Consider the following 27,961-nt stretch of genomic DNA (forward strand, 5'->3'; position numbering starts at 1 on the left):
TGTGAGAATTGACGAACATAAAAAATCCAAAACAAATGTTATTGCTGCGCATAATCGAGTCCTAAAACACGATTTTGATTAGGATGGTACATCGATTCTTGATAGTGAGCCTATTTGGCGTAAGAGATTGATCTCTGAAATGATACATATAAATTTACAAAAAAAATCTTTAAATAGAAAAGAAGATACTATAAATTTAAATCAAAGTTATAAAAAATTTTTCTCTAAGAATTTTCGATAATAATGTTACACTAATTTTTATTTTTAATTTTATATTATTCATAATTATTTTCTATCAATATAGTATATTTTCATAGATCATTCTCTATTAGTGTGTTTACACTAACACTTATAAGAAATCTCATTAGCATTCATTCTACAGGTCATTGACTTGCAATTATAAACAAAGTTTGATTATTGTAATGACAATTTTTCTCTCTGCGTTAGTTTAATATGTGATGTCCGACAATGAATATTAATTGATAAGTGCTCGTGATGTCTTTTTTCGGTAATAATTAATTTATATAAATTTTTAATTGTTATTTAATTTTTTTATATTTTCTTTTGTAAAAATTCTATTTAAATTAAAATAAAATTTTTTTTAGTTCTGAAGAGGACGGCTGTGACTGTCGAAACGTAAAAATAGACATATGTGTTTTTTATTATTAACCTGACTTGGATTGATTGATATATTCTCATATATTGTTTTACAAGATATTTAAGTTAAAAGTTTGTCATTTAATATGGTTAACCTATAAAGAGTGAATATAAATGGCACATTTCTTCTAATAACTTCTAAAATTTTCTATAGATTGTTTTCAAAAACTAATATATTATAAATGAATATTTGAAAAATTTAGAACAAAAAGATTTAACAATATAAACCGTTTCAGTTAAAAGATATAATATAATATAATATTCTAATCTGACTAGTATACTTGTGTGTGAGTGTGTCTGTACATAGGGCTGACTATGTATTCAGTACAGTCCAAGCAAGAAAATGCTACAGTAACTGCACCATACTATAGCATTTTATTAAAATTCACTTTTGAGAGTGACTGTAGCGAGCGTACTACCTTAAATATAATAAAATTATATGTAAAATAAATATTTTACAATAAATAGGATAGAGTGGGATTAAAAAGTCTTGTTGAAAAAAAGCTATTTGGCTGTTATTTGAAGTTAAGACGCAAATTTTGATTGTAGTTTGGATGTCGTATTGATAATATTATAGTAATTGGAATTTTTAATGTTGAGCTGCTTATTTCGATGAGTATAAATTTGAAGCAGGTAAACTTAACATAAAATACCATTTTTCCTGCTAAAAATGTTTTTAAATTATTTATTTGTCACGTAAATAAACGAAAAATATAATTGCCAGCAAGCAAGCAACAGTTGTTTAGATGCATCTGCTGTCAAAATAAATGGCCGACGCGACGCGAAGCGAGTGTTTCCTATTCAAGAAACATCCCTTACCAATGAAATAAATTAGATCATGCGTGATTTTTACTTTGTAATTAATGTAAGTATGGATGTCAACAATATTCATAATTTAAGTTTGATACGGTTATTAGAATTTAATAATAAATAAATAAAAAACATTAATTTTTTCTTAACCTTTTTCAAGTTTGACACTCCTCATGGTAAATTTGATTATTCTTTTTTTTCCGTGTACAAAATAGTGAATTGACCTTGAATGAAATATACGGGTGATTCTACAAAAGAGGGAATTTTGATGTCTGAAGCATGTTTTGTATATTAATTTTGGAAAGAATAATTTTACTTTTAATGGAAATTGTAAATCTTAATGGTTTCTATTATGGCACAGAAAAAAAACTGATGAAAAAAATATTTTTTTGCAAAAAATACACATTATAGTGCTAAATTCTCATTCGTCTGGCATGTCCCTTTGGGAGAATGACAGTTCATATTGAGAATAAATATCACTTTTCAAATGTTTTGCGGAAATTTCATACTGAATTAGTAATTTTGAATAGTTGTAGATTACTAATATGAAAATAATTATGACGTTTCTCTATATCATCTTATTTATAAAATATCTTCGCGAAGTTTGTCCCCTGAATTTTTTATCATTCGTCTGGCAGTGCAAAAAATGTAAAAATTATTAAAAATCAACATTCTGATGAAGTGACTGTTCGTTGTAGTTGTTAATCAAACTAAACTAAATGTGATACCAATCGGGTTTTATTGAATCTTCTAATCTATTAACCAAGATTTCTCAATTTGTGACGGAGATTGTGTTGTGACCAGACAAATTCTCATTCGTCTGGCATACATTTTTTAAAAAAATATTTTATTTTTTGGTTATTCTACACTGAGAAAACTGGAGAGTCAAATTCAGAGGTTCGAAAAGTGTATGTTTCCTTTGCTTATGAAGAGAGTTAAATAGTCCTTCTAAAATAAGTTTTTAATTGATAATGGAAATCTACTTGTATATTCTCTCCCATTATATCTGAGGGTTAAAAGTTGCGCAGAAAATGTGTACGATCTGATGCGCGCGAAATTATTTTTCTGACATTTTATGTATTTAATTTAGGGGTTAGGTTGACATATTTATTCATTTCGCGCCGGATAAGGAAGGGATTTCTCAAGATGGTTAATTTGTCCCTCTGTTATAAACTCATTTTCCCTCCAAGAGAAATGGCACGAATATCTGTCAATGGTGTATTTGAACATTTAGATTGTTATCCAATAGCTAACTCTCAAATATCAACGATTTGTCCCTCCAGATGTTTAGTCCAATACTCCAGTTTTCTCAGTGTATAGACTTATGTTTTGTAGATTATTATTCTCTATAAGATAGTACTGAAGGATTTTTTCATTTAATGTTATTTTTCTATTTTTTTAAACAAAAAATGCCAAATTCTCATTCGTCTGGTTCTCATTCGTCTGGCACTTTTGAGATAGGATGTATACTATATCACTAAAAATAGCGTAAAACTAACAATTTTCAACTATTGTTCGATTTTCTGGTCTTAAAATAATCCTAATTAAATTTGCAAGAAATTGCTATAACTGAATTTTCAATTTTCATTTCGCATAAATAATTATATTGGGTCCGTACACATAATACGTCACGCAGCTAGGGGGAGGGAGGGGGTCTGAGAATTGTGACTTAGTGTGACATGGGGGAGGGGGGGTGAACTCATGTGTTACGTCACAATCTTTTAAATTCAAAGATTATAAGAAATTATATGTGACAATGTCACTTTTTCTAAATAAAATATGTTAAAAATGCTTTAAACTATTTAATATCTATTATGAACCTGTTTAACATCTATTGGTATATTATTTATAATATGATAAATAATATATTCTCTTAAATTGAATCAGTTAAAATTCATGGTATTATCTGACAATCAGCAGTGACTGACTTTTTGCTTCTGAATCAGTTAAAAATAACTGAAAAATTATCCACAAAACACCGAAACTTTTTTAAATATGTATATTAAAGATTTGCTTGCATACTTAGAAACATTTACTTGCAAAGTATAGTTAAGATTGTGTAAAGATTTAAATTTCTCACTCCAATAAATGTTTATCATCAAATTTTCTTAAAAATGTAGCTTGAAGCTTTCCTGAACATTTGAATTACATTTTCGACTATACTTTCGTGAAAATTTTCCTGAAAATTTAAGTTAAATTTTTAAGAAAGTTTCGCGCTAAACATTTATTGAAGTGGAATATTTAAACCTTTATACAATTTTCACTAAACTTTGCATTTAAATATTTCAAAGCTTACGAGTAAATCTTTAATAAATTTTTTGGAAAGTTTCGGTGCTATGTAATTAAACGTGACTAATTGAATCAATAAAAAAAATGTATTGAAGCATCAGTTATTTTTAACAAATTGTCAGAAAAAAAATATTACTATTTGAATTAGTGACTGACTTTTTGCTTCTAAATCAGTTATTTTTAACTGATTCAATAATTTAGAGAGTAGGATATAATATATAATGTCCAATGTATAAAATTTATAGTGAAATTTACGTGTGTGACGTGACGTTGTAGGGGGAGGGAGGGGGTTCAAGGTTTGTGACGAAGTGTGACATAGAGGGAGGGAGGGGTTAAAAATGGTCAAAAATCGCGTGACGTATTATGTGTACGGCCCCATTGACATAAACAAACAAATATGAATAAAGTTTAGCCCACTAAAATCAAAGCAGTTCTTTATTATTAGACACTTAAACTTACTTTTACAATTCTATGATTTGTGAAATTGTGCTTATAGAAACAAATAGACCATCCGTAATTTGTTATAAACAATTATTAATTAAATTACAACCAAAATTAATTAAACTGATGACTTTTATTGATCCTTGTAAAAATCGTTACTTGGGGGTTTTCGGGGTTGCTGATTAAGAACCTAATGTCAGTTTTTAAAATTTTTCAAATCAAAATGGCGGATCCAATATGGCTGACGATTTTGGAGAAACTTAACATATTCGTCTGAAAATCGTTACTCGGTGATTTTCTGTTTCGCTTATTACCAATCCGAGGTCAACTTTTTTCAAATTAACCATTGTTTTTACAATTTGTTTAAACAATTTAATTATGTTTTTTAGTTCTACTACTATATTACATACTATATTACTATATTACTATATTACTATATTACTATATTACATGTTCATACATGTATAAAAATAAATAAATAAATTTTAAATAATTTTTAATAATCATAATTAACTAATTAATTACAATTTATTATTATTATTATTAATTATTAATTACTTAAATAAATTAAATAAAAATAAATTAATAAATTATTAAAAAGTAAATTCAAAATTAAACTCAACGTTAAAAACTAGAGGTGTACTCAAAGTATTTAGTATTCGATTTTTTCGGGTACTCGATTTCTTTTCAGTCCTCGGAAATTTCCGTATGCATCAAGTATTCCGTATTTTAAATAATCTTGAACAATCTGATTCAAAAGTTGCGAAAATGGTGGTAACTTGTAAATTGTTAGTTCTAACTTTTCCTCTAGATTAATAACTTATTTAACGTTTAAATATATTTTACAAAATAAAATTTAATAAAAATCGAACAATTTTTTTAAAATTCATTTAATTACATTCTTAATCAGCGACCTCTAAAACCCCCGGGTTACGATTTTTATACGAATACAATCAGTTTCTTCAAAAGTCGTCCGCCATATTGGATCCGCCATTTTGAATTTTGAAAAACTGACATTGGATTCTTAATCAGCAACCCCGTAAACCCCCGAGTAACCAATTTTATAAAAATCCATTAATTAATTTTTATGTTAATGTGAATTTTCTTGACACGATTTTAATTCTCTGGATAAATTGTTTATAAATAACCATAACTTTTGTAAAATTTAATATTTTGTCTGGCCACTTATGGATGTTTTTATTAGTACCATTAACTTGAAGTTAAAATACTTTTCAGACCTTAAATGAGAAAAAAATGTTGTGTCCAAATTTTCTTGATTTTCGTCCTTTGTTTGTAGAATCACCCATACACGGAAAAATGTTTGGGACAGTATCTGTACCTTTTGGTGCATTGGTTATCCCTGTCTAAAAATTTTACTATTCAATTCACTTCACACTTATTATTTCCTATTGTTTTTATATGAAGTGAAGTTAATTGTTGGATAAATTTTCTGAAAGGTATAGCATGTGCACCTTACATTTTTCCATGTATAATTAATTAATTAGTGTGAGAGAGAGGGAATAACTTGTGGTTTTCGAGTAGGTACACTCGACTCTCGGATCTTTTGCACTTAAGGGACCAAATCCTCTCATACATTTTACCAAAACAAATGCCATGGTAACGCAAGACAATAAAATATGTATAACCAAATATGTAAATTAATGACAGTATTTATGTTTTAGTTTTAATATTATTTACATTAATAATAATTAAAATTTTAATATAATTTTTATCCCACATGCACAAAAATGGCGCTTTCTGATAGCAGACGACAGGGAGGAAAGTCATTCATTTCTTCGACCGTATGAAAATGGCGGCCGTGTTCTCGCAAGGGCAAGAAAATTAGCTGTTCACATACATTTTTCTTGCCCATGGGAGAAAACGGCCGCCATTTTCATACAAGTCGAACAAGTGAATGACTTTTACTCTCTGTCGTCTGCTATCTGAAATCGCCGCTTTTGTGCATTAGGAATAAAAAATATCGTAAGTAACACGAGGATAAAGGCAGCCAATTTCTTTACGATGATTTTTGTGACACGAGTGGAGGTCTCGGGGCGCCCTCGATTTCCACTCGTGTCACAAAAATCACCGTAAGGAAATGGCTGCCTTTATCCTCTTGTTGCTTAATATACTATTTAATCACATAATGGAGAAACTGTTATAATTTACTTTAAATAACCAAAGTTATCGTGAAATAAATGTTTTGACACTTTGATAGTCATTAATTTATTTAATGTAAAAGGTAAAAGGTGCGGGAGAAAAATTGCAAAAGACTCGAGAGTGTAAAAGAACTGAATGCAAAAGATCCGAGAGTCGAGTGTATCTACTTTATGTGCACGGCGTTCATTTTTCGAAAGAACTGGACTGAGTACTAGTTGTTCAATATTCGCTTCTATTATTGACTTGTGCTTTGTACAGTCACTGCACTGAGAAAACTGGAGAGTCAAATTCAGAGGTTCAAAAAGTGTATGTTTCCTTTGCTTATGAAGAGAGTTAAATAGTCCTTCTAAAATAAATTTTGAATTGATAATGGAAATCTACTTGTATATTCCCTCCCATTATATCTGAGGGTTAAAAGTTGCGCAGAAAATGTGTACGATCTGATGCGCGCGAAATTATTTTTCTGACATTTTATGTATTTAATTTAGGGGTTAGGTTGCCATATTTATTCATTTCGCGCCGGATAAGGAAGGGATTTCTCAAGATGGTTAATTTGTCCCTCTGTTATAAACTCATTTTCCCTCCAAGAGAAATGGCACGAATATCTGTTAATGGTGTATTTGAACATTTAGATTGTTATCCAATAGCTAACTCTCAAATATCAACGTTTTGTCCCTCCAGATGTTTAGTCCAATACTCCAGTTTCTCAGTGTGTCCGCGTTCTTTTAACAATTACATAAGAAAGTAATTTCTCATCCTCTTAGACTATATAAATAGTCTTGTTTAAGCTGATGAATGGGATAACTTGTGTTGAGTCCCAAACTGTTCAGCTATGAAACTTCTAATACTATAGTGTGTACCTGTCACATATTATTCTATAAAGGAGTACTACACTGACTGCATAAATCATTTTTCCATTTTTCTCCGTGACGGCTGCTTGTTCTGTCTGCGACCAAAGGGTTCACTGCAGTTTCGAAACATTAAAAAATAACATAATATTTCTATTATCTTTTTCTGACATTTTCAAAACTATTCTTTATAATATTTTTTCAACAATAATTTGAATAATTATAATGATAAAATAGTACATTGTGCACCGAGTGCGGAAAGAAGCCGTTTTCCTACGAGGCTGTTAGTTGATGCTCGAGCGTAGAGAGAGCAGCAATCAAATTCGTCGGAAAAGCTAAAGTGAACTTTGATCATACGGACAATACGATTACTAGGTTTCACTTCAGACAGCAGTGGTCCGGAAGGGATAATACCAGTCAGGTGTCAGTGAGCGCCTCTGGGCCATTCACTGCTACCTGACTGGTATTATCCCTTCCAGACCGCGCGTAGCGGCAGTTATGGAATCCAGGGGCTCAATTAGAGCAGAAACAGTCGACCTCTTAAAATCGGACAAAAATGTTTTTTTTCTATTCTGTATTGAAAAAAACATATTCGCATCTTTTTATTTTGGAGGCCAAATTTTTGAGTTATAAATTTTCAAAATTTTTGTTTTTAAATGTAGATAAATATTTTTAATGTCAGATAACAAAAAATATTGCTTCTTTTTATTTTTTGACAAGAGAAAAAAAGTTTTGTTTTTCTCTCTACTTTTAAAAAAGTCATAACAAAAAATTTTTTTTTCATTTTTTATTAAAAAAATGTATAAACAAATTAATTTTTTTTAACTTTGGGTATTATGATAAATTTTTTATTTTTTTCTTTAAAAACATACCTTGAAATGCTAAGAAGGTTTTGCAAAAATTTTCAGAGTGGGCCTGACAAGTTTGATGGGTTTAAATAAATATTTAAGCTGCACGGAGAAAAAAGAATGATCAAATTTACTATCAGGAGTGTCAAACTTAAAAAAGTTTGTTTAGTTCTGTTTAGAACTTAACCTGAGGAGTGTAAAATTTACATTCCTCATAATAAGTTTAATTATCATTAATTTTTTATTTTTTTCCGTGTGCCCATGCAGGTCGTTCGCACGCGGTATGCACTGGGATGTTTTTACAATTTACTATTCAAAATTGTCTAAAGCCTACAAATTTGATCGGATTTTGATGTTCTTAGTCTTAAATTAAAGGGAACAAAATTCTTAAGTCATCGGAGTTAATAATTATCATTGTCAATAACAATTATTTGGACAATAATAATCAAAATAAACTTGATTATTGTTTATATAATTGTTAATAATAATGATAATTACTATAATTAGTAACTCTAGAATTATTTTTACCAAAATTGTCTTATCTTTCTGTTAATTAACATTGTTCATAACAATTTAAATAAATTGCATTATGTATTAATATATGCCTGGTGGTCATAGTACACTGATTTTAATTGATGTCGATCATGTGCAATGGAAAAAAAATAAAACTTGTTTTTACCCAAAAATGGTCTAATTTTTATAGTATATTTTATTTATTTGTTTTGAATCAACTGATTCTTACAAAATTGACAATTTAAACTTAATAAAGAAAACAGAAAGGATCGCCTCAGAAGAACTCACACATCCACTCGATTCATTCGTTAACAGTTTGTGTTGGAAATCTTAAGTATAAATCTAACTATATTTTTAATCGATTTAATGTTTGGGTTTTCAAAAATATCAAGCAATGTTTCTTTTATTATTATAATGTCTTGACTTTCGCTTATGTATAGATTTCTCTCTTGATAATTGGCTAGAATTTGAAAAAGATATTCCGTATGAGAAATATCCTGATAACAAAAGTTACATACATCACAATGATCTATCATAAATATTTTCTTATTTATAATTATTTTCTTTTGGAATTTGTTGTTTAAATGGAGTTGAGCAAATATTTTCCTATAGTAAGAAGGCAGCCCTTCTATATTCAAATATTTTTGTGGACCTTTTTGCAGAGTTAACTGAGAAAATAAAGAGAGAGAAGAGGAAGATTGGGCCCTTTGTAAATTTAATTGATAAATTTTTTGTTTATATTCATTTATTAATTTGATTTTATTATTACCATCCCAAAGGGAATTCCAATCAACCTCTAAATCCGCACTTTTAAAAATATTCGAAATCTGTATCGTCCAATTATATTTTCCTCCATTTATATTATTTATATCGGTTTTTCCCAATGCTATCATTCGATTCATACATATTTTCAGATAACGATCTTGCGACATTTTTTCAACTTTTTCAATCCAACCGAGAACAGACTCCAGGACTCTAATAGATAAATGTTGCATTCCTGACTCCAACCTTATTGCATATCCCGGAGTATTTTTAGGGACTTGAAGAATTATTTTAAGAAAATTGTTTTGTAATTTTTCCAATTCGTCAAGATACCTAAGACTCCAAACAAAATTGACATACTTCGCAACACTGTAAGTAAGACTTGAAAAAAGGTGCATAATTGAGTCCCAGGAGTCCATTCTCAGTCTGTTAATCAAAGTTATCATAGAATTTACAGCGATATTCGATTTACGTAATATGTCCTCAGTTGCATTATTAAAAAGTGCTGATTGCGAGAATGCTACACCAAGATAATTATAACTTTTGACAACTTCGATTTCCGACTTATTGTATAAAAAGGGGGAGTAATTTTTACTATGTCCAAAACCTCCTTTTCTAAAAATGACTATTTTGGTTTTAGAAATGTTGAGTTCTAGTTCATTTAGGAGGCAATATTGATGAAAGGCTTTAATTATTTTTTTTATCGTTATATGGGAGTCTGCCAATATTGCCAGATCGTCGGCATAAGCTAACAGGAGAATTTCCGTGAGATGGTCTATAGCTACCCCTCTAATACCCTTAGCTTTTAAAAATTTTTCCAAATCCGCGATAAATAGAGTAAATAAGATAGGGCTTAACACCTCCCCTTGCATTATACCTTTATTGAAATTCACCGATTGTGATGTCCCTCTTTGTTCCTTAACCGCAACACTGGCTTTCGCATAGAAATCTTTAACTATTATAATGAGTTTCGAGTCGCATCCCATTTTTAAAAGTTTTTCCCAAAGAATTTTATGACTCAATGAGGGAAAAGCCCCCTTCAAGTCCACGAGGCGTAAACGATTCTGAATTAATAGAGACAAAGTAAATATGTGGTCAGCACAACTTCTTTGCTTTCTAAAACCAGCCTGACATTCTGGCAAGAGATTTGTTTCTTTCGCCCAAACATTCAGTCTTTTTGATAGAATCTGCAAGAATACCTTTGCCATACAATTTATCAAAGCTATGGGACGATAATTCGCGGGGTCAGAAAATTGACCCTTTTTATATATCATTACAAGATAGGTTTCGGCCCATGATTTCGGTACATTTTCTTTGTCCATTATTTTATTAAATAACGAATTTAAATATAAGATCAAATTTCCTGGCAAGTTTTTTAGAAATTCGTAGGGTATTTTATCAGGTCCCGGCGATTTACCGTTTTTACACTTTCTTAGACTCAAAATAACCTCTTCTATTGTCATTTCTGAGTCCAAGAGGGGGTTAAAAGCATTGTTATCTAATATTGAACTTATAAGTGGGCTCAATGGTGGGAAGAGTGATCTGAGATAGTCTTCCCATATTTGCATTTCTATATAATCTACTCCTATACCTCTAACCTGTGCCCTATTGATCATCTCCCAAAAACGTTTAGAATTTTTAAAATTTTTTAATTCATCGGTCAACAAAGAGTCGTTATAGTTGTTCTTTTTAATTGTTATCAAAAAATGGTCTAATTTGTTAACATGGAATAACAAAAAAAATATAAACAATGAAAATTTTAAAATCAGCTTCTAGGAATGTCTTAAGAATTTTATCAACTTTAATTTAAGACTAAGAAATCAAAATCCGGTATTTGTAGGCTCTAGAAAATTTTGAATAGTACCTAAATTGTAAAAAAATCCCAGTATGTCGCGTGCGAGCGACCTGCACGGTTAGCTTAATTATTTATTTTATCCCATCAAACTTGTCAGGCCCACTCTGAAACTTTTTGCAAAACCTTTTTAGCATTTCAAGGTATGTTCTTAGAAAAAAAAATGTATCATACCCAAAGTTAAAAAAAATTAATTTGCTTAAAAATTTTTTTATTTGTTTAATAAAAAATGCAAACATAAATTTTTTTTATGATCATTCAAAAGTAGAGAGAAAAACAAAACTTTTTTCTTCTGTCAAAAAATTAAAAGAAGCAATATTTTTTGAGTTATCTGACATTAAAAATATATCTACATTTAAAAAACGAAAATTTTTAAAATTCATAACTCAAAACTTTGGTCTCAAAAAAAATAAAAAATACGTATATATCTTTTTTTTCAATACAGGATATAAAAAATAGTATATTAATCAACAAGAGTATAAAGGCAGCCATTTGTTTATGGTGATTTTTGTGACACGAGTGGGGGTCGAGCGCGCCGTAGGCGCCCCGAGACCGGAACGAGTGTCACAAAAATCATCGTAAACAAATTGGGATGCTTTTATTCCCATGTTACTAACGATATTTTTTATTCCTAATGCACAAAAGTGGCGATTTCAGATAGCAGACGAAAGGGAATAAAAGTCAGTCACTTGTTCGACTTATATGAAAATGGCGGCCGTTTTCTCCCAAGGGCAAAAATAACGCATGGGATCAGCTGTTACTTTTGCACATGGGAGAAAATGGACGCCATTTTCGAACAAATGAGTGATAAAAAAAATTTTTGTCGATTTTAAGAGGTCAACTGAAATCTTACGTGGAATTGCCCATAGTTATTTTATTAAAAACCATTTTTAGTTTAGTCATTATTTTTTTAGAATTAAATAGTGATCCCAAAGATACTAATAAAAAACTACAATAACATTTATAATTGTTAATTTTATTATTGTAAACAATATGGAATTTGTTACCTATTAACTATTTTGTTCAATAAAATTTGTCAACATTTTTAATAAGAGAATATTAACTTTTAAAAAACAATAAATAATTAATTTTTATTTAAAGTATATGTTTAGAAACAAAAATTTCGTTATCAAACATAGAATCGACAATATAGCGAAATTGCAGTACTTGCTGAGTATACCTACTGGCTCAGTACTAATATGCCGTTAATAAGAAAAATAATTCAGCAAAATTAATTTTAACACAATGCCCACATAGCACAATAGTATGAGGTAAGGTTATGTTGAATACTAATCGTAAGGCTCGTAAGGTTACACGATATTGCTGTGGTAGACCTAAGGTGAACTAAAAACTTCCGCCATGGAAGTAAGGTTACATGTTAGGGTGTGGTAAGTATATATGATAAGGCTGTGGTAACCTTACACGTTAAAGTTGAGATAACCTTACACGTTAAGGTTGATGTAACCTTACACGTTAAGGTTGAGGTAACGTTACACGTTAAGGTTGAGGTAACGTTACATGTTAAGGTTGAGGTAAGGTTATATGTCAAGGTTGAGGTAAGGTAATTAATAAGTTGTAAGGTTAAGGTAAGGTTGTGATAAGTTTACGAGTTATGGAAAATATTGACAAAATAATTAATAATATAATTAATAAATAAATATTAAATTAAAAAGTTAAGTTTGTTACTCTTCTCTATTTTGGAAACCTGACATGAAGCAGAAAATTTTGAAAACAAATTTGGGGGGACTGGGATTCGAACCCGGGATCGACGCGCATAAACCAATCATTCTAACTAACTGAGCTAAGTACAGAACTGTCAGAAGGAAAATCAATTTTGCCTTTAAGGTGAACCAAGAATATGATTAACTCCTTAAAGGCAAAATTAATTTTCTCGCTACCAGTTCTCCACTTAGCTCAGTTAGTTAGGATGTTAGGTTTATGCGCGTCGATCCCGGGTTCGAATCCCAGTCCCCCCAAATTTGTTTTCAAAATTTTCTGCTTCATGTCACGTTTCCAAAATAGAGAAGAGCAACAAACTTAACTTTCTAATTTAATATTTATTTATTATATTATTAATTATTTTGTCAATATTTTCCATAACTGGTAAACTTATCACAACCTTACCTTAACCTTACCTCAACCTTACAACTTAATAATTACCTTACCTCAACCTTGACATATAACCTTAACTCAACCTTAACGTGTAACGTTACCTCAACCTTAACGTGTAACGTTACCTCAACCTTAACGTGTAAGGTTACCTCAACCTTAACGTGTAAGGTTACATCAACCTTAACGTGTAAGGTTATATCAACCTTAACGTGTAAGGTTGAGCCTTATCATATATGACGGGTTCCACGTTAAGTGACCCAGGTCAAAAATTTACATGGAATATTTGAAAAATTTGTAGTTTCTTTAAAACAAAACGAAAATACGTTTTCTATTTTGGGTTTTGCTGCTGTTTTTCAACACTTTCTAATAGTGTGAACAAATGTAGAGAAAAAAAATTTTTTGACCTTGAAAAATTAAATTAAAAAATAAAATTTCATTTTTTTATCAAATGGGCAGTTTGTATTTTTTTAAAAAAAATTTTATCATAAAGGTGAGGTTTTTTCCTAAAAAAAATGTATAGGTCAAAACGTGGGACAAGAACTTTTAACTAGTCAAATTAAGCATTTACTTCTGCCGTGCACCGTCCCACAGTAAAATTTTTTTTACAATTTACTATTAAAAAATGTCTATAGCTTACAATTTTTAACCGATTTGAGTGTTCTTTGTCTTAAGTTAAAGGGGAATAAATTCTTAAGACATCCTTCGAGGCAGATTTTGGAGATTTTAATTATTTATAATTTTTTTTAAATCAAAGTTAACAAATTAATACACTTTTTTAAAAAAAGGAGGTTTATTTTCTTATTTCGTTGATGCACATGATCTAAATCAATTTAAATTCATCCAATATGACCACCAGATAATTAATAAAGCATAAAATAATTTATTTCAATTGTTATAAACAATATATAGCCCAACAACGAGCAGGGGCGGTGGATTGCAGAAGTAAATGTTTATTTTGACCAGTTAAAAGTTCTTGTCCCACGTTTTGACCTATACATTTTTTTTTAGGAAAAAACCTCACCTTTATGATAAAATTTTTTTTTTAAAAATAAAAACTGTCCATTTGATGAAAAAATGAAATTTTATTTTTTAATTTAATTTTTCAAGGGCAAACACTTTTTTTTCTCTACATTTGTTTACACCATTAGAGAGTGTTGAAAAACAGCAGAAAAACCCAAAATAGAAAACGTATTTTCGTTTTGTTTTAAAGAAACTACAAATTTTTCAAATATTCCATGTTAGACCAAAAATTTAAACTTTGACCCCCTCCAGTTTTAATATTTTTTTAAATAAATTAATAATATTTGGTATTTTTAATTGTATCTAATAGGACTACTGTTTCTGCAAAATTTTAACCCGATCCCAAACATTTAAAATTTTGACCTGGGTCACTTAACGTGGAACCCGTCATATACTTACCACACTCTAACATGTAACATTACCTCCATGGCGTAAGTTTTTAGTTCACCTCAGGTCTACCACAGCAATATCGTGTAACCTTATGAGCCTTACGATTAGTACTCAACATAACCTTACCTCATACTATTGTGCTATGTGGGTGTAATTTTAATGTTCTCTAGTCAGTACTGCGCCAACATTGAACTAGTACTGGACTTCTTTTACTTGCACAACGATATTGGCGTCCCTTATAGAAGAAATCGATTAATATCAATTAAAAACTTTCTCTATTGTTGTTAATTTCTGTTTCTTAATCGTGTTGCTCCAATTCATTACCTATATGTGGACGTCCACATGAAAAGGGTCCATCCCTAGTAGAAATTTGTCCTAGTTATTATAAAGGAACTGTCCAGTCGCGCTTGAAATTGTCTAGTTACTTTACAAAGCCAACTCGCTAATAACTGGAATGGAGTGTCACGCTTTTTTCATCAAGTTATTATCTAGCCCAACTTTATAAATTCTGGTCAACGGTTCTGTAGAAAAACTAGACAAATTAATTCTTTTAAAATACTAAAAATTTGTTTAATATTAAGATTTACTGTAGTTAACACATTTATTTCATGCAATTAATATAAAATTTCTATTTAGCACCAAAGAAATTCCATAAAAAATATTTTTGGAAAATTTCTGTATCCATAATAATATATACATAATAAATGGAATAGAATAAAAATTATATAATATTTTATAATTTTTAATTAATTAGTTAATTTATTATATAAAAATAATGTAAATAGTAAATTATTACATGTAATTTTCTATATTACTTTTTGATTTTTAATTCAATTAAAAAAAAATTCTAAATTCGAATATCCTAAATATTTACTGTTTTCAAAAAACTTCCATTTTTTTAATGCACTATTATTAACAATAACACTGAAACAAATATTTTTTATTAGTATAAACAATTATAATCTATATAAACCTTAAAACGATAACGCAATTTTACCAAAAAAATTTTGGGGGGTAACGGGGAGCGAACCCGGGTCCCGCTGGACTAAAGTCGCACCGCTTAACGCACTCGGCCGTTCAACGCAATGGATACTGAAAATTAATAACTACTGCACATATGTTTCAGTTCAGTGCCGTAAGTAGAGATTTTAAGCATTGGTATATACTTTTAATATTTTCTATGTAATAAAACAGTTTAAATGATTTTTTAATTATTATAACTTTTTAGTAATTTAATTTGCAACGTTAACAATCAATAACTAAATTGATTACTGTAATTAAATTTTAAATTATTTTAAATAATTTATTATAAATTATTATAAATATTTATTAATTAATTTTATTATTTAATATGATTAATTGATTATTAATTAATAATAATAAATCCATTAAATTTTTTATTAATAGAAAATTATAATTAAACTAAAATGAAATTTAAAAAATTAATTTTTAACTAATTTTATTATTTTTAGATTTATTATAAATGATTGTAAATATTTATTAATTAATTTTATTAATTATAATGTTATTAATTTATTTTATTAATTATTAATATTATTAATTAATTTTATTAATAATTATTAATATTTTTTATTATTAATTAATGTTATTAATTAATATTATTAATTTATACCTATGTTACGTCCGTAACCTATTACTCTATAAATTATATTACTAATGTATGTGTGTTCTTATATTATATTGTATTTACCTTATATATTTTTAACTCTTATAATCTATATTTTAATTATTGCATTATATTTAGTATATTTCTCTATTAAAATATTGTAATTATCATTTATACACATTTCTATTTTAGTATTATATTTAATACATTTTTCTATTTTAATATTGTATTCTATTGTCATATATTATTTGCATATTTTACTATGTATTTTGAAACTATAACAATCCAAGAAAGGAAAGTAATATTATTACTCATGTAAAAAGAATAACGATGAAGCGACAATTCGACAACCTTCTAAAACATAGGCCGAGCGAAAGAAAGGAAAAGCAGGAAATCCCGAGAAGTTTAGGTGAACAACAAACGCCGAGAAACTTAATGAAAGGCGATGCGTACAATCTCCTGGAGGAAATATCGACAACGCATAGAGAAATTCTTTCGCTATTAACTAGCACAAGGAGAAACAAATTTTAGCACGTGTACAATTTTTCGGCATCATTACAGTTATGAAAATTCAATATAAAAAGGGCAAGCAGTTTCATTAAAGCAGAGAGTGATAATTTGAAAGCCAACCTCATAACATCTTCAGTACAGAGAGTAATTTTTTTGGGAATCAACCTGTACACATCGTAAACCATCGCTCTAGTATAAAGAGTATATCATCAACGAGTGAATTACATCTTCAAGTTTTATTTTTGAAACGAAGTTCGAATCAGTGATTTAAAGTACAACTTAATAATTTCCAAAAATATATTAAATTGGAAATAAACCCAAGTATCAACGAAAGTATAATATTGAAACGCAGTTACAAGTTTCAACAAATCTTTTATCGAAGTATTACAAATTTCGAAGCATCGAAATTTGTTCAAGAGGCGACAACTGTCTGGAAGAAAGCAGATATTTTCAAAATACAATACACTATCATTAGTGTAAACAAGAGGATCAACACTCAACCATTAAGGACAACTGACACAGGCCCCATTGCGTCTAGCCCTCAACACCATTGGAGATCGGACAACCAGATACAACCACCAGTTCATACAACACCAGTAATCGTTATTCCTTAAAAGTAAGATTTTCTAAACTCAATTATACTCATTGTATTTTGTCAATTCTTTTCTTTCTTGTTGGTTTTTAAATAAATTATTCTCTCAGTACATTTAGTAGGCTCATTGACTTATCCTCATCCCAAATTAGATTCATTTATCCTTATATGAAATCAGTAGATATGCAAATTAGGTAAAGAGAGACATTCTAATGTTATTTACTTTTGAAAGAGGAAGAAAGCAATAGCGTTAGATTTTCTGCGTTATAAACAGAGACCGATAATGTTATTTAGTATCTAGAAAAGAAGGAGACAGTAAAATATTTGAAAGATATATATATATATATATAAATATTTGAAATATATATATATATATATATATATATCTGCTCGAGTACCTGGCCTATTGTTTGAAGGGTTTCTTTTAACCAGTAGGCAGTCTATTGAGTGACCAGTGAGCCGAGATAGAGAGAGAGAAACTATGAATTAGTAGTAAGCATGAGTGCGAGTGAGATTCAAGCAAATTATATACAGGAGCGTTACTGTTGCATTGGTAGTCTATTTTATACTTGAGTATATGTATATGTATATGGGTCATTCTTTTTAACATTGTAATTTTTCAAAAATTACAGCTTGTAATATATAGTTACTTTTACCGTATGGCTTTTTTTAATTAAAAATTTTTATAAGACACTAGAGCATTATAAATGAATAAATGCTAACAAATAAAATTAATAGATTGTTTCAAAATTATCAAATTTGATCAGATTCTTTTAAAACTTGTTACTCGGGGGTTTTTGGGTCGATGATAACAAAACTGAAATCACTTATTAGAAATTGGAAACGACGGATTCAATATGGCTGATAGTTTTTAAAATTTGATTAGGTTCGTTTAAATCTTAGGGGCCGTACACATAATACGTCACGCGATTTTTGACCATTTTTAACCCCTCCCTCCCCCTATGTCACACTTCGTCACAAACCTTGAACCCCCCCCCCCCCCTCCCCCTATAACGTCACGTCACACACGTAAATTTTAATGTGAATTTTATACATTTGACATTATATATTATATCCTACACTCAAAATTATTGAATCAGTTAAAAATATTTTTTTCTGACAATTAGTTAAAAATAACTGATGTTTCAATACAATTTTTTTTGATTGATTCATTTAGTCACGTTTAACTACCTACATATCACCGAAACTATCCTAAAAATTTATTAAAGATTTACTCGCAAGCTTCGAAATATTTAAATGCAAAGTTTAGTGAAAATTGTGTAAAGATTTAAATATCCCACTTCAATAAATGTTTAACGCGAAACTTTCCTGAAAATATTCACGAAATTATAGTCGAAAATGTAATTAAAATGTTCAGGAATGTTTCAAGCTATATTTTTAAGAAAATTTGACGATAAACATTTATTGTAGTAAAAAATTTAAATCTTTACACAATTTTAACTAAACTTTGCAAGTAAATTTTTTGAAGTATGCAAGCAAATCTTTAATATACATATTTAGAAATGTTTCGGTGTTTTGTGGATAATTTTTCAGTTATTTTTTTAACTGATTCAGAAGCAAAAAGTCAGTCACTGCTGATTGTCAGTTAAAACCAAGATTTTTAACTGATTCAAATTAAGAGAATATATTATTTATCATATTATATTATAAATAATAAATCAATAGATGTTAAATAGGTACATAATAGATATTAAATAGTTTAAAGCATTTTTAACTTGTTTTATTTAGAAAAAGTGACATTGTCACATATAATTTCTTATAATCTTTGAATTTAAAAGATTGTGACGTAACACATGAGTTCACCCCCCCCCCTCCCCCATGTCACACTTAGTCACAATTCTCAGACCCCCTCCCTCCCCCTAGCCGCGTGACGTATTATGTGTACGGACCCTTATTATTCGGGGGTTAATAGGGTCGCTGATTCTGACTCTGAAGTCACTATTGAGAAATCCCAGAATCATACTATTCTATAATGAAAATAAATTATATTATTATTGGGTACACTTTTCAAGCGAATTGCATTAAATTTTGACATTTTTTCAGCTATATTAGATCAACTATTTTTTATTTCTAAAAAGTGATTTCAGATTCGTAATCAGTGATCACATAAAAGTAATTGTCTTAGGATATAATAATTATAATGCTTTTTTTAAAAACTGCAGCATAAAATATATTTTAATTTTATTGTACCACTATTCAAAAGTACAACCCTACTAAAAATAAAATCAGGAATCGTCATGAATGGTCAGAATTTCTGAACATTCCTGAACAGTCTCACCACTTCTGACGTTTTCGAACGTTTCTCACCATTCCTAACCAAATACTTTCCAAGCTCCTCCCACTTTACTCCCACCATTTTCGAAGCTGTGACCATTTTCTTGACTATTTCTAAAATGTGTGAACACATAACCTATAAAAATTTTGGTACATCTTTCTAATTTTGGTAAAGTCTCATGAAAATTTATATATACATATAAAATCTTTCAAATTTATTTTTTACATTTCAGAATACATTATTCTATTATAAAAATTGTTCTTTTAACTACACAGCCACACAAAAAAAAAAAAAAGTTCTGATCTGGGGGTCTCACTATGTAGACTTTATGTTTTTTGGGTCGCTGAATCCGAATCCGAGGTCCATTTAACCCCATCAGATCAGGATTTTGACATAACCTCAAAAAACCAATATGGCGGACACATTTTTGAAAAGTTCATCGGATTCGCTTGAAATTCGTTACTCGGGGGTTTTTGGGGTCGCTGATTACGAATTTGAAGTCTGATTTCAAAAATTCAAAATGGCGGATCCAATATGGCGGACAAGTTTTTGAAAAATTCATCGGATTCGCTTAAAATTCGTTACTCTGGGGTTTTTGGGGTCGCTGATTACGAAAATGATGTCGGTTTTTCAAAATTCAAATTTTTTTTTTTTTTTCAAAATTTTTTCAAATTCAAAATTTTGAAAAACCGACATCAATTTCGTAATCAGCGACCCCAAAAACCCCAGAGTAACGAATTTCAAGCGAATCCGATGAATTTTTCAAAAACTTGTCCGCCATATTGGATCCGCCATTTTGAATTTTTGAAATCAGACTTCAAATTCGTAATCAGCGACCCCAAAAACCCCCGAGTAACGAATTTCAAGCGAATCCGATGAACTTTTCAAAAATGTGTCCGCCATATTAGTTTTTTGAGGTTATGTCAAAATCCTGATCTGATGGGGTTAAATGGACCTCGGATTCGGATTCAGCGACCCAAAAAACATAAAGTCTACATAGTGAGACCCCCAGATCAGAACTTTTTTTTTTTTTTTGTGTGGCTGTGCTATTAACAAAAGTTCTCATTTTTCAAATTGGTATAATAATTATCGAATTAATTATACACCAAAAGTAGGTAAATAAATCAAAACATTCGGACCATTCTTTTAACATTATTTAATATATTTATTTAATGTATATTTATAATATATTAATTTAATATATTATGTATATTTACTTGTAATTATTTAATATAGTTAATTAATAATAAATTTTGTTTCATAATATTAGTAATTTACTATACCAGTCAGTACTTATTATGAGAAGTATTTGCATTATAATTGAAATACAGTTATATTTAAATTATTATTAATCATTAATAGAATAATTTCTTACTATAATAATTATTAATAATTTAAATTTAAAATTTATAAAAATTTCAATATTGCATTAATAATTCATTATTATTATAAATTATAATGTTAAATTAAATTAATATTAAATACTAAATTCATTTTAAATGCAGATATAATAATAATTATTATTAATCTGTATTCGTATTATAGTTTATGAAACATTCCAAATTGTAAAGTTAAGACTTAATTTATTATTGATTCAAATAATAATGTTAATTTTTATTAATTCACATAACCTATTATGACTAAATTGAAATATAATTAATTAATAAAAATTATTTAACAGTTTATTCTGATTTATTGATAATATTGGTAATTGAATTTTACTATTTTACAGTTGCTCTTTATATAGACAGTTGAATCCAGAAATATGTAAGTCGGTTCGGTAGTCGCAGTCGTTAGGGCAGTTAGTTTAGGCACTAGGTTAGGTCATGCGTCGGGGTTCGATCCCCGTAGGGTCCAAATTTTAATTTAATTCCGGGAATTAGTTTCAAGTTGTTCCGTATGTAAACAAACTGATATTAATTAATAAAATATATTTTTTAAAATTAATTTGTTGCAACTTTTTGCATATTGTTTAAATAAATAAAACAGAAGTGGCTTAAAAATATGGTCAAAAATGAGATACAAATGGTCTCAAATAGTCACCAATTATGGGCGGGGTCAACAAAGAGGAGGGGATAGTAGCAAACTTGTGACCACTTTAAACTTCCTCCTGATCAGTTGTGATAGATTTCTGACGAGATCCATCCAGAATCGTAAGAAAAGTGGATTAAAGTGGTCAGGCGGCCTGACCATTTGTCTGACCATTCCTGATTTTATTTTTAGTAGGGAAATGTAAAATATTAGTTAAAAATTACAAAAACTACTATTTTTTAAAAATCTAATTTTTGGCGCGTTTCTAAAAAACTGCCTACTTTTAGTATTTATTTCTATAATAAAATATTTATAATGAAACTTTTTAATTGTAAAAACTTATTCTTCAATGTTTAATCTAATCAAATATGATAATTTGTCCTCCATATTGGATCCGACATTTCGAATTTCTAAAAAGTGATTTTAGATTCGTAACTTTGAAACAATCTATTCATTTTGCTTCCTCTTGAGGGAAGCCTTATAGAGATGTCGATTTTCGAATTTTTTAGAATTAGGCGGCCATTTTTAAATGACTGTAATATTACGTGCAAATTGGAATGCAATATTGATCAGAATGACAATTTTCGGATAATTGCGGACACTAAAAAGGTTTACAAAAAAACTTTTTGCTTTATTAGCGACTATTTGTTTGAAAAACCTTTTATTTAGGACGAGAAAGACCACCTGAAAAATTACCGTATATAATGTCCATTTGACGTCCCCGGGACGTCCTAGGGACGTCTTTTGGACATAGAACTTAGAAATTTTTCCTCCGAGAAATGAGATTCCAGTTTTAACTTTTAAGGAAAATGACAAACTCGATGTAATTACAAAAAACTCAAAGGATTTACAAAAAAAGCTTTCTGCTTTATTACCGACAGTTTGTTTGAAAATCCTTTTATTTAGTATGAAAAAGCTTAACTGGAAAATTACTGTGTATAATGTCCAATTGACGTCCCCGGGACGTCCTAGGGACATCTTTTGGACATAGAACTTAGAAATTTTTCCTCCGAGAAATAAGATTCCAGCATTAACGAAAATAAAAAATTCGACACAATTACAGATACTAGAAATATTTATAATAAAGCTTTTTGTTTTATGTTGTTGAGCAGAATAAAAATAAGAGATAATTACATACACTAAAAATGTTTCAGAATTGCCACAGAAGATGGATTTTAAAATTCCATGACTTTTCCAGGTTTTTCAGACCACTTTTTAAAAAATTCGAGACTCACAATTAACATTTTTTTGATAAATTTTTATCTAATTTTACGACAAAAAAATATAAAATTCTTCAAGTAAATTATTAATAACATAAGTTATTAATTTTTAATTTTATGAGTAATTAAAATTTAAGTAATGAATAAATAAATAATTAATTTTAGCTGTAATAAAGATTTAATGAAGATTTCATTCTAAAAATTATGAACAATAACGTACAATTTTTTGCTTCTAAGGTACCCTTTTACCTATTTTAAAGTAGATGAAAAAATAAACAGAAAAATAATAGGAATTTTAAAATTTAGTTTTGCTTAGAATTTTTACAATTAATCGAGTATTTTAAACATTTTAATAACATTTTTGGTTTTTCTAAAATGCATTTAAAAATATTGATTTAAAATTTACTCAAAGGAAAATATTGACTTGAAGAAGCTAAAATTTTGGAAATGCTACATTGATTTTAAATGTAAGCACTAATGTTGTACAATGTGAACTTGAAAACTTGAGATTTTTAATATTCAAATTAAAAAAATTGAATTTTCTGAATAAGACTTTATAAAATTCCCTGACAATTCTAATTTTCCCAGGTTTTCCAGGTCTAAAAAAATTTTAAAAACCAAATTCCCGAATTTTTTAAATATCTGGATTATCCGAACTAATTTATAGGCATGATCTGGTTCGGATGATATAAATTGCAATTATTTTTGTTTATATTTATAGATAAATGATTGTTTTAAAATGTTTTTACACTATTCAATGGCATTTCGACGGCTCCTAAATGAAAACACATTATTCGCGAGAGAAATTATAAAACACATAACTCAAGAAAAAAATAGAAAAAGCGTTATTCATATGAAATAGTGTTTAGGCAAATTTTTCAAAATTTTACTATTTAATTGAAGCCAATATAAAATGCCAAACAAAGAATTTTTTTATTTAAAGTTAATTTAGCTTTAATAAAACAATTTTGTTAACTTCTATTTTTGCGATTTGTTTACACTTTAAAAATAATAAATATTACAAATTGTAACATAGCCTTCAAAAGCTGTCACTTTAAATGAGCATGTTTTCTATTTGTTTTCGTGAGTTACGTATTTTATAAACGCTCTCGCGAATAATGTTTTCATTTAAGAGACATCTTTTATTAAGAGTCTTCTTTGAGGAAATTACATTAAAATTCACCGAATAATCACTAAAATTTCTTTATTTTTATGAGATTTTTGTACCAATAGGTGTAAAAATTGAAAGTTTTTGTTTAAGATGACGAAAAAGTTCGGACAAATTGATTTACAGTTTGGATAATGGAGGGTTCAAATAATCGAAGTTCCACTGTAATAAGTTAAAAAGAAGATGGGTTCAAATTTCAGTGACTTTTTGTTTATTAAAATAGTATTTCTCTTACTACAAACTTTTGATTTTTAATTTTTTTATTAAGAACAAAGTAATACGCAAATAAGGCTGTTTCGTCCAGTTATTAAGCACGTCCACCTTTTGAAATGTTTCGTTTAATTCGATCTCCAGTCCTCCTGAACCAATCCGCAATAACTCCTTCAATCGCACTTTCCGTGGTTGTTGGAAAACTTTTCAGAATTTCTCCTACGAAAGAAAATTGGTTGATTCAACTAGAATTTCGTTGTTTGCAAAAAAATTTTTTTTTGAGTTTATTTAAAGAAAGAAACTTATTTTCTTGGGCCGCACAGTGGTCTGAAACCCGAATCTAGGTGGACAAAACTATTTTCTCAAAAATGCTTTAATTCATTGAGCTGAAATTCGTTACTCGGGGGTTTTCGAGGTCGCTGATCACGAATCTGAAGTTAGTTTTTAAAAATTCAAAATGGCGGATCCAATATGGCGGACGATAAAGTTAAAAAATTAACGAATTTCAATAAAACATCGTATCTAGGGGTTTTCGAGGTCGCTGATTACGAATCTGAAGTTAGTTTTTAAAAATTCAAAATAGCGGATCCAATATGGCGGACGATAAAGTTGAAAAATTAATGATTTTAATAAAACATCGTATGTAGGGGTTTTCGAGGTCGCTGATTACGAATCTGAAGTTAGTTTTTGAAAATTCAAAATGGCGGATCCAATATGGCGGACGTTAAAGTTAAAAAATTAATTAATTTTAATAAAACCTCGTATCTAGGGGTTTTCGAGGTCGCTGATTACGAATCTGAAATAAGTTTTTGAAAATTCAAAATAACAGATACAAAAAGGATGAAGGTTAAATGTAAAAATTTAGTGGATTTTAATGAAAAATTATATTTATTTATAACTTCGGGAAAATTACTTTAAAATTTTATTTACTTTTTAGATTAATGTTTTTATTTGCTATTAATTAATAATAATAGAAAATAGTAAATTAAAATTTAAGTGATGAAATATTTTTATTTAAAAAAAAATTTTTTTTTTATCTTAATAACTGTAATTGATTTTCCAATTGATAGTCAAATATGCTCCAACCAATTTCACTTATCATATCCGGAAGATATAGATTTTCTTTTATTTATTTTGAATTTTCAAAAACTAACTTCAGATTCGTAATCTGCGTTTTCTTGAAATCCATTAATTTTTTAACTTTGAAGTCCGCCATATTGGATCCGCCATTTTGAATTTTTAAAAACTAACTTCAGATTTGTAATCAGCAACCCTAAAAACCTTTAAATACAAAGTTGTATCAAATTCCATTAAATTGTATAATTTGATGTCCGCCATATTGAGTCCGCCATTTTGAATTTTTGCAATCTGACTTCAAATTAAAAATCATCGACTTAAAAAAACTATCAAACATACAGTTGTGTAACCATTTATCGAAATAATTTTCCACAAAGAGTTCCGTTTAGCCGATTTCACGATTATAATCACCATGTTCAAAGGGCTTTAACTATGAAAATCTCAAAAAGGGGCAAGATGTGTATGTCACATATGAAAGATAACCTATCAGTGAACATTTCCTCATAAACAAATTTTTAAGAAATTCTAAGGAAATTAAGTTTTGTCAATTTGAATTTTGTAATGTACAAGTCTCCAACACTTACCTTTAAGGGCGTTATAAAATAAAAATATTGTGAATATAGCAATGTTTATTGCACTATTTTACAGTCTACTTATCAAACCTTTAAACCAATATTCGTTTGATCTAAATGTAACGATTTAGAAGGTCACTACATACATTTCATTGAAGCTTTGATTTTTACGACAAAACCAGCTATGCGTGACTCTTGGCATTTCACGAGTTTAAACATCAACATAAATTTTTTTTATCGGTTTATATAAGCAAAAACGTATGGTTTAGATACCATAGAATATAATTTCACAAAAAAAAAATTATTTGAAGACTTTGATTTTTTTACTTTTGTCCACCTAGATTCGGGTTTCAGACCACTGTGGGCCGAGTAATTGTTAGTATTAACCAGAATTCTTAAATTAATAATTTAGTATTTCGTAGTTAAGTAAATAATGTTATTTTTTCAATCAAAGTTTATTACTTTTCGGAGTCTGAAGAAGTGTTAAATCAAGAACATTATGTTTTTTAATAAAAAAATTACTGTCTGTAGAATTATTGCATATTAATTCAATTTCAAACTAGGTAAACTGAATAACATCAACAGTCAACATTAAAATTTTGAATAATAAAACACAAAAAAGTAATGTTGAAAATTTGTTTCACATATAATTTTTATTTTTAAGTAATGCAAGAAATTCTTTTGTCTTTTGGGTAGCACCACAAATGATTTAAGAGTAAGCTTTTCAAATTTAATATTTAAAAAACATTTAATATTAAAGACATTTATTATTATAGAAATTTAAGATCGGACAAAAAATAGTTAAAACCTTTGATAAATAAAAATATTGTGCTGTGATTCTATTTACATTTATAGACAATCATCTTTTTCATTGTTAATTTTAAAACATTATTTAAATTTAAAACAACATTAAAAAGAATGCAAAAAAATCTAAAAGATACCAGGAAAAACATTTATTTTGTTATTATTATTTGCAAAAAAATTGGAAAGTGGAACAAATTTATTCGATCTGCCTGATTTGAAATGTACTAAGTCTGCAACAGCTTTTGTATTAGAAATCTAAAACTTTTGAAGCTTATTTCGAACCTATAACAGTTGCTGCTATATTTTTGTCTTCAAATTTTCTGTTTCCTTTCACGCCTTTCCACGAATACTCCCTTGCTAAGGTATCTGTCATAATAAGTGACATTACTGCTCTACAGGCTGCTGCAAAATCCTTTCCACCCCGTCGGCTTACTTTCCTTTGCTAACATTAAAAACGGACCAGCAATAATGTTATTTGTAAAATAAGACTGATTTGGATGATTGGCAAAGAAGAAAAATTTTAGTTAATAGTTTTTGGACAATAATTGTTTTCTGTGGTGTTAAAAATCAGATGTTTATAAAATTTACGTCGATAGTATGAAATTAAATTTAGTAAATTTAAAAATTACAAATTGTTCTAAGGCAACAGAATTATTTTGAATCAGCCTATCAAATTCTTCAAGTTCCTTAACTGATTTTAAAGGTTGCTTCGGCAGAGTTTCGTGACTTGTTGTGTCAGATGCTAAATTTGATCTGACTTCATGTCCCGATTCGAGGTAATTTATTATATGGTTGACACCATTATGTATAATTATTGACGACTTTCTTATTTCCTGCATTAAGTCGCAATTATCTGAAAAAAATGAATAAATCATAAATGAGCTCGAAATTACTTGATTGAGATTTAAGATCTTTCTACACCTCCAACATTTATAAATATTAGAGGTGATATAGATAGTAATATAATATAATATTACATTACTATGGCAATACATCATAATGACACTTACAGCAGACACATCGCTGATGACAAACTTTGATTCGCCTTGAATTCTCTGAAATATATACAAATGTTAAATTGCAAACGTGCATTTGTATATAGGGCAAATTTTCTTAAGTGTACTAAGCTCAAAAGTAATAGTTGGCAAATCG

General features: G+C 28.7%; 1 protein-coding gene across 1 annotated transcript; it reads right to left on the reverse strand.

The window, feature by feature from the left end:
• Positions 1–24,439: 24,439 nt before the first annotated feature.
• On the reverse strand, positions 24,440–27,935 carry LOC122499679. The gene is made up of 4 exons (XM_043608153.1): positions 27,820–27,935; positions 27,502–27,662; positions 27,092–27,251; positions 24,440–24,575 (listed from the first exon to the last, which is right to left on the reverse strand). Exons 1-4 carry the CDS (start codon positions 27,899–27,901, stop codon positions 24,454–24,456), a joined length of 525 nt encoding a protein of 174 aa, XP_043464088.1. The 5' UTR covers positions 27,902–27,935; the 3' UTR covers positions 24,440–24,453.
• Between the last annotated feature and the right edge of the window lie 26 nt (positions 27,936–27,961).

This window comes from Leptopilina heterotoma, unplaced genomic scaffold (genome assembly GCF_015476425.1).
Source record: "Leptopilina heterotoma isolate Lh14 unplaced genomic scaffold, ASM1547642v1 Lhet_171, whole genome shotgun sequence".
Lineage (NCBI taxonomy): Eukaryota > Metazoa > Arthropoda > Insecta > Hymenoptera > Figitidae > Leptopilina > Leptopilina heterotoma.